This window comes from Bos indicus, chromosome 18 (assembly GCF_029378745.1).
Source record: "Bos indicus isolate NIAB-ARS_2022 breed Sahiwal x Tharparkar chromosome 18, NIAB-ARS_B.indTharparkar_mat_pri_1.0, whole genome shotgun sequence".
NCBI classification, from domain to species: domain Eukaryota; kingdom Metazoa; phylum Chordata; class Mammalia; order Artiodactyla; family Bovidae; genus Bos; species Bos indicus.
This window is the reverse complement of record NC_091777.1, coordinates 3,572,279-3,580,778: the sequence shown is the minus strand read 5'-3', so window position 1 is coordinate 3,580,778 and position 8,500 is coordinate 3,572,279. Positions and strand designations below refer to the sequence as shown.

The 8,500-nt window shown below is 43.8% G+C and overlaps 1 protein-coding gene across 1 annotated transcript; it reads right to left on the bottom strand.

The window, feature by feature from the left end:
• Positions 1–1,927: 1,927 nt before the first annotated feature.
• On the bottom strand, positions 1,928–8,491 carry TERF2IP (TERF2 interacting protein). The gene is made up of 3 exons (XM_019978717.2): positions 7,693–8,491; positions 4,195–4,319; positions 1,928–3,220 (listed from the first exon to the last, which is right to left on the bottom strand). The coding sequence occupies exons 1-3, from the start codon at positions 8,366–8,368 to the stop codon at positions 2,822–2,824; spliced, it is 1,200 nt and encodes a 399-aa protein (XP_019834276.2). The 5' UTR covers positions 8,369–8,491; the 3' UTR covers positions 1,928–2,821.
• Positions 8,492–8,500: the final 9 nt, after the last annotated feature.

The following is an 8,500-nucleotide window of genomic DNA, read 5'->3' as shown; positions in this document are numbered from 1 at the left end:
TGGAGAATCCCAGGGACAGGGGAGCCTGGTGGGCTGGCGTCTATGGGGTCGCACAGAGTCACAACTGAAGCGACTTAGCAGCAGCAGCAGCTTAAGGCAAAAGTATCTCAGTACTAAGACTTAAAACAGTTGGTCTTTGGAACAGACACAGCTATAGTTCAAAGCCATTAACTATTAAAATCCAACTCATTTTCCTTGCTTAGTTTTGTGCTCCCAAAAATACTTCTGATAATTTGTTTCCCCACATATATACCAGCCCAAGAGATGAAATGATCTGAGAAATTAAAAAACCAGATATTAGAAAATAACTGGTTTATAATGAGCACTAGCAGCTGGCGTGTGTTTTGGTTTAAACATGTCTTCTGGCAGTACGGGTATAATAAATCAGACCCTTTTGCACATGACCGACAAAACTGGGATCTCTAGCTCTGTAAAGCCAATAGGCTGTGCTAACTACTCAGGTACAGACATGGTGGATGACATGTCCATTTCACATCTAAAGCAGTGATTTTCAACCACTCTAGTGTCCCATCACAATAGAAAAACACGTTTTAAACAAATATCCACCACCAACCCCTCCCAAGCCCCATTTAAGAATCACTACCATAGAGTCTTCCCTGGTGACCCAATGGTTAAGACGCCATGTTTCCACTGTAGGGGGCTGGGGTTCGATCCCTAGCAGGGACACTAAGACTAAGATCCTGCCTGCCACACAAAATGTGGCCCCAAAAAAGTCACCACTATAGTGAGCAAATGGGTGCAGTTTTTTTTTTTTTAATATTTATGCACTTATTCGGGCTTCCCTTGTGGCTCAGCTGGCAAAGAATCCGCCTACAATGCGGGCGACCTGGGTTCAATCCCTGGGTTGGGAAGACCCCCTGGAGAAAGGAAAGGCTACCCACTCCAGTATTCTGGCCTGGAGAATTCCATGGATAGACTGTGGGGTTGCAAACAGTCGGACACAACTGAGCAAAACTTTCACTTCACACGCGCTTATTTGGCCATACCCACATCTTAGTTGCAGCGTGCGGGATCTTTGATCTTTGTCGTGCTGTGAAACCTTTCAGCTTTTTCGCGGGTTGTCACTTAGTTTAGCTGTGGCATGCTAACTCTTAGTTGCAGCACACCACACTGACAGTGCGGAGCCCTAGCCACTGGACCACGGGGAAATCCTTGCACTCATGTCGTACCATTCCAACAAGCTGAGGAGGAGGAAAAGGTGACGTGCTTTGATTTAGGCTGGGTTCTGCCAGAAGCAGACTCTTTCCAGAATAAACGAATGTGAGTGCAACTGATGATTCCGGATGCACTGAGAGAGAAGAGGGGATGTAAAGTAAGAGCAGGAGGACTATGAGGGTGCAGTCATCCCACTGTAAGCAACTACGCTTTCTTCTACGGGCGGCCTTCAGGATGGCATGGAAACCATCATCCCATCCAAGGAGTAACTCAAACATTCAGCTGTCATCTCTCTGGTCAGCAAGGAAGCTGAGTGTGCATTCTCTGATTCCCATTCACCATTGGGTGAAAGCTGCTCTCAGGGGCATTAACTCCATAGCCCTTCAAACAGAGAGAGAGCCTCCTACAGGTGCTGGCAGTAAGACTCCTGCTGCTGGCATGTACTGGACTGGTGAGTGCTCGGCCATCTGGGACAGGTACTGACATCTTCTGTTATACACTGGATAGTTCCTTATTGACTTCTCTCCACTTTGGCTCTCAGCAGTTCACCTGGTTATGCCATCTTTCGCAGTCCTTGACACAGTTCTCTTTGCTCCATTCAGAAGAAATAGCTTCTTTCTAATGGCCTATCAGCTCTAAATGGAACCTCTTATTGGTTCTAATTACCAAGAGCCAAAAATGTTAGTTCCTTTATAGCTTTTATACCTAAAAGGTTTTATGAATACAACCAAAGAAAACACTTTGTGGAGACTCAAATACAAAGTTCTATTTATTTTCAACAATGAAATCAACACAACAAAGAGGAATTAATCCTCTAATTTTTAAATCTAACACAATTCTTAGCACAAAACGATCTTCAATAAATAAAAAGACATTACTGGTAAACAAGTAAGACTTTTCTTGAGACTCCATTGTAGTGTGTGTCTGAAACAATCTAGATGATGGATAAAGAAACTCATGCTAGAGACTTCACTGACACAGACCCGAAGAAAACAACAGCCAAGGAAAAGGGTTCCCAAATATCAAGCTGGCAAAAGAAACATGGGGTTTTCAAAGCAGCCCAGAAATCAGAGCTCACTGAGGGATACAAGAGTTTGGGACAGTCCATGTTCAAGGCCTTGTAATTCAATTTTTCCATATTTCTAGATTCTTGATTTGTAATCTATCACAATCTAGAGGAGCTTCTGCCAAAAGACAGGAGGCTCTTTATTCATGCTTTCACAAGACCCATCTAATTTTCCTTCTTTGACTTCATGACTAGCTCCTATCACCAATATAGCAGGGATTCCACTCCAGAAAACGATCACTACTATGTAAACCAGTCTCTCTGTTCTTGATTTTCCTTTCATAAACACACTGATACTGCTGGGAAGAGATCGAAACATATCCCATTTCTTTTATTTCCATCCTCCTATACAACTCTGCATGGTGTGCTGCAGTCCATGAGGTTGCAAGGAGTCGGACACGACTGAGCGACTGGACCGAACACAACTCTGCTTGGGTACAAAATCTAGGACTCACAGTGCAACAAAACTGGTCAAAAGATTAGTGTCGGTTCCAATGTAAAAATTTCTGAAGTCCAATGGTCACACAAAAAAACGTTAATATCTTATCTGCCCAACTTTTTTTCCCACTATCTTGCCAATTATTTCTTTCGGAATTCAATCCTCCGAGCTACATTCTGAGCACCAAATTTTTTGACCAATGCATCTCGAGTAGCCTCATCATCTTTTTGCAAATCTAAGTCATCCTGTCGGGACCAAATAGGATACCCGTCAGCCCTCTGACCAGACTCTAAAAAGGAGGAAGTAGCCTCCAGCTCACCACTATTTTTTAGGAAGGCCTGTGTAACTGTTGATAGATCCAAGTTAAACTTTTCCATCAACTGCCGGATGATCTTAATGGCAGCTCCCACCTCTGGTGCAGAAACTTTTTCTTCTTCTTCTTCTTCCTCATCAGGCTGTGTTTCTGAGTCTTCCTCAGGCGTGCATGGATCATCATCACACATTGTTATGTGTATTTCAAAATCAGGACTCTCATCCACCTAGACAAAGTGAAGAATAGAACCAGTTCATAATAACGAAGTCACAAACACTGACTCTTAAAATATCTGGTCTCTCCCAACTACCACCTCCTTTCCCTTTCATTCCACTGGACTTCCTTCAGTTCCTCTAATGTGTTATGTTCCTTCTTACATTTAGTCATGCTAGATGTATGTGTACATATATACATATACACACACATATATATATGCCATAGAGTAACCAGGAGTGTGAGTATAGGGTATATATGTGTGTATGTGTGCACATGTATACATATAAATATGTGTATGTATAACCATGGTATTCCAAAGAACATTAGAAGCTACACTGAATGTAAAAAATATATGCCTATGCTGCTAAGTCGCTTCAGTCGTATCCGACTCTGTGCAACCCCATAGACGGCAGCCCACCAGGCTCCCCCGTCCCTGGGATTCTCCAGGCAAGAACACTGGAGTGGGTTGCCATTTCCTTCTCCAATGCATGAAAGTGAAAAGGGAAAGTGAAGTCGCTCAGTCGTGTCCGACTCTTAGCGACCCCATGGACTGCAGCCTACCAGGCTCCTCTGTCCATGGGATTTTCCAGACAAGAGTACTGGAGTGGATTGCCATTGCCTTCTCCGATATGCATATATATGCACATATATATGAGTATACATGTATGCATTAGATTATTTGTTAAAAATTTGACTTCCCTCTCAAGTTGTAAGCTCCATAAGGTCAGGAATTGTATTTTGCTTATCACTACATCCTCAGTGCTTACCAATGCTTTCACATAATAAGCACTCAAAAAACACTGCAGTATGAATATATTAGGGCCTCCATGCTCCACTACATTTAGGCACATTGCAAAGAATGTTATGTGAGAAAAGACCTATGCCTTCAGCATACCAAGCTCCTCCGTCCATGGGATTTTCCAGGCAAGAGTACTGGAGTGAGGTGCAATTACGCAGGGAAAAAGTGATTTCTAATTAACATACCACAATCTCCTCAAACTCTCGGGTAGCTTCTACAAGCATCTTTTTGACTGCTGCTTCATTCTCCTTGATCTCTTCTTTTTCAAATTCTTCTTCAGGCAAATCTGGAGTTCTCTTATTCTGTGGTTCTGTTAAAGAAAACAGCACTAGATTAGAATTAGCCCTGGGCCACAAGTTAGGCTGCACTTTTTCCCCTAACGGTTTTTGATCAGAGGGTGAGAAAAACGTAAGACACGCATGTTCAATAATTTCTAATTTTTCAGCTTGCTACTGAAAAGTTGTACAATAAAAATAATGATAATTTTCCTAAGTTCTCATGTATAAAATAAAAAATACTCTTCAAGCTTAATTCATTTTTTTGCTTTGTATTTATATAGATTTAAAAAAAAAAAACTGCCATAAACTGGGTTTTCTGGGAATCAGATTCTGAGATGGAGATTAACGTGTAACATGTTGATCAGGGAGTGCTTAGCGGGCAGAGAGAGAAGCTGAGCTGTGAAAGAGCTCCAACAAGGCCTCAACTGAAACCATGGAGAAGTATGGAGCCAGCAAGGCCCTTCAGAGTTGACCATATTGGGGGAAGGGAGCCAATAACACCACATAGATTAGTCATTGGATGCTAGCGTAAAACGACAGAACCTCGCCCAGCTGAAGATGGATCTGAGGAGTCTACCACAATCCACTACATACCATCTACAGAAAGGAGAGCCTCATAAAGCTAAACACCTTCCTGTTCTCCTTTTACTCTGTTCTCTGAGGATTTAACTCTGCTGTTTTCCACTTAACAAAAACTGACTGCGGAGGGGCAACTCGAGGGAGTTTTGCAATGAAGCTGTTTCTGTATTCTGATTATGGTGATGGTTATACAAATCTATACATGTATTAAAACACCGAACTGGAAAACCTGTATGGCAATTCCTCAAAATATTAAACATATAATTACCACATGATCCAGCTATTCCACTTTTGAAAATATAAAAAAATAAATAAATAAATGAAATGAAAGCATGGTCTTAAACAGGTATTAGTACACCCATACCATAGCAGCATTATTCACAACAGCCAAGATGTGGAAGCAACTTAAGTGTCTATCAGTGGATGAATGGATATACAAAATGTGGTCGTAAAGTGGAATATTATCCAACCTTAAAAAGAACAAAATTCTCACACATGCTACAACATGGATAAGACTTGAAAATAAGCCTTTCACTTATATTAAATGAAATAAGCCAGACACAAAAGGACAAATACATTATGACTGCACTTACATGAAGTACCTAGAGAGATCAAATTTATCAAGACAGAAAGCAGAATGGTGATTGCCAGGGGGAGGCAGGAATGGGGGGCTGGTGTTTAAAGGGTACGAATTTCAGTTTGGGAAGATGAAAACATTCTAAAGATGGATGGTGGTGACAACTGCATCACAACATACTTAGTGCTACTAAAGAGAGCACTTAAAAACTGCTAAAACTGTAAGTTTTATCTCACATATATTTTACCACCATAAAAAAATTAAATACCTAACTGTACATCAAAATGAGTCAATTTTATTTTATATAAATGTTTAAAAAGCCTTATATTTTAGAGATACATGCTGAAATAATTAACAGATAAAATATGACATTACCTTGCTCTGATTTACTTTTCTAAAAAACACAACCCACACACTATTTCAGTTTCCATGGGTCAGAAGCCCAGGTACGGCTTGTACCTGTGCACTGATCAGGGTCTAATTTACTTTTATTTTTTAACGTTTCTGCATGTATTAGCCATTTACTTATTCCCTCTTCTGAAAACGTCCTGTTTCATTTCCTTTGCTCATTTTTCTACTAGTTTCTCTTTTACTTACTAACTTCAGGAAGCCCTCAAAGGGAAACACTAAGGAAACTTGCTTTGTTGCAATGTATTGGGTATATTTTTCCAATCTGCCCTCTGACTTCATCATGAAAAGCTTTAAATTTTAAGTAATCAAATATATAAGTTTTCTTCTTAGTCTTCCTGGCTTCAGAAACAACAACACACAGCTATTAAAAAGGCTATTCATCCACATCCTTTCCTGGTCCTTTTCGGATCTTAATTTTTATGTTTAAATATCTGAACATGAAAACACTGCATAGGGTGAGTCCAGCTTAATTTCATCCCAAGTTCCAACTAGTCTACCAGTCATCTCTACATCACTGATTTATATATAAAAATATATATATTTATAATATATATATGATCTCCTTCATCCATACACATAGCCCTTTCCTCTCTCCAAAAATTCTCCCTTTTCCTTACTCCATTCCAGTCACACTGATTGTTGCTCCAAGAACACAACAGCTATACTCCACCTAATACCCCCAAAACCTGGAACATTCTTCATCAAATAACCACCTGTTTAGTTCCTTCACTTCCTTTGATCTCTGCTCAAGTATGAGCTTATGACAGCGAACTTCCCCTCTTACCCTGTAGAAAACAACCTATTCTCCAGCCGTTACCCTTTTTATTTTTTTCTACAGCACTTGGAGTTGGTGATGGACAGGGAAGCCTGGCCGGTTGCAGTCCATGCAGAGTCGGACACGACTAGCAGCTCGACTGAAATGATAGCACTCACCACTGCCCAGCTAGCATTTTAAGCTCCATGACTGCAGGAAGTTTTATATACTGTTATCACCCAGCAGGTAGGAGTCTGGCACTCAAATATCTGTTGAATGAATCTCAAGTGTCACTTTACCAAAAACAAAACTCCTACTAAGCATACTGAACAGGAGAAAATAGATTTTACCTCCCCAGACTTCAACCGTTATGCAGAACAGTCACACAAGGAAAGAGACGTTAAGTGAAGGAAGCATGACTATAAACGAAAGTGTCCGACAGTTTAAGCTCAATACCGATTAAGTCAGAAGAGAAGCATCTCAACAGCTATGCCCTGTGTCCTAACCACGTCGGAAAACCAATACTCAGTTCAACTGCGTTAGAAACTCACCTCACCCGAGCGAAACTAGGAAGCGGCTTCCAATAGACGAGAACCTTCTTCTGTGAATATGCATTCATTTAAGCCAAGATATGAAAACAAACTGGACGAGCATGGCTTTAAAACTGGCTTATACTGAATCTACCTAAAGCCACGAGAAACACTGTTTAAAACGAGTCTGTGAAATGTCTCTGAAAAGATACCCAAGATACAGGTTGTCTCTGGGGGGAAAAAACTGGATTATCTGGTGGGAAAAGAAAGGAGAGGGGGGAGAATTTTCCACAGACTCTTTGTGCCTCTTTTGAATCTCGGGCCATGTCATGTTAAAGAGAGATTTCAAAATGATGCTAACTTTACCCAGACGTTTAAAGAGAGATTACAAAACGATGCAAACTTTACCCGGACGGCAAAGGGGGTTAAGGAGAGGGGCTGGGCGATGCCCCTAAGACGCCCACATGGACTCCCCGCGGAAGGGGAGACGCCCCCGCCCCCAGAGCACACCGGTGACAGCGGAGCACCCGCGCGTCGGCGACCGCAGACCTCACCTCCGCTATCAGCAGCCTCCGGGTCTTGCTCGGCCTTCCTCTTGAGTTTCTGCGAGGAGGGGCTCACCGGGGCCTCCCCCAGAAGGTACTTGTGCTCCTGGCCCCGCAGGCGCTTCAGGTAGCGGTCCTTCATGGACTGCCAGGAGTGCTGGGTAAGCGAGCTCTTCTCCATCGCTTTCCACAAGGCGTTACCGGTGACGGAGCTGGCCGAGCGGGCATGTTCCTTCACGTAGGTTATGATGGCCACGTCGTCCGCGTCCGTGAAGACCATCCGCCCCGCCTGCGACTGCGGCTCAGGCTCCGCCGCGGCGACGCCCCCGGCCAGGACCCCGGGCTTCGTCTCTGGGGCCTGGTAGGCCGCCGGAGCCGGGCCCAGACGGTAGGCCTCCAGCTCGAGCTTCTCGTTACGCTCCACGCAGTCCAGAATGTACTGCGTGGAGATAAAGTCGCCCGAGGCCTCGGCCGCCGCCTCCCCGGGCTGGGCCAACAGCACGGCCCCGGGCTCCTGAACGCGACACAGAGTGCCGCCGCCGTGCAGGATGAGCGTCGAGAGCCGGCGCTTTGCCGGGCTGGGACGCACGTAGAAGGACATGGAGCTGCCATCCTCCCTTACGAACAGAGTCGAGGAGTGAGTGGGTCCATTGGGGTCTTTGCCCAACTCCATCGCCTCCGCCATAGCTCTCCCCGGGCACCCGAAAAAGCTGCCCCCTCGCGAGCCCGCGAACAGGAAGCTGCAGGGATTCAGGTAAAGCTCCTGGGGACGCCGGAGCCAGGCCCCGTATTGCGCCTGCGCACTGGCTGCGCGCGA

Coding starts and splice junctions, on each gene's coding strand:
- TERF2IP (XM_019978717.2), bottom strand. CDS start 8,368: ATGGCGGAGGCGATGGAGTTGGGCAAAGACCCCAATGGACCCACTCAC. Junction 4,320..7,692: donor GGAGGCTGCTGATAGCGGAG/GTGAGGTCTGCG, acceptor TTTCTTTAACAG/AACCACAGAATAAGAGAACT. Junction 3,221..4,194: donor GAGAGTTTGAGGAGATTGTG/GTATGTTAATTA, acceptor CACTTTGTCTAG/GTGGATGAGAGTCCTGATTT.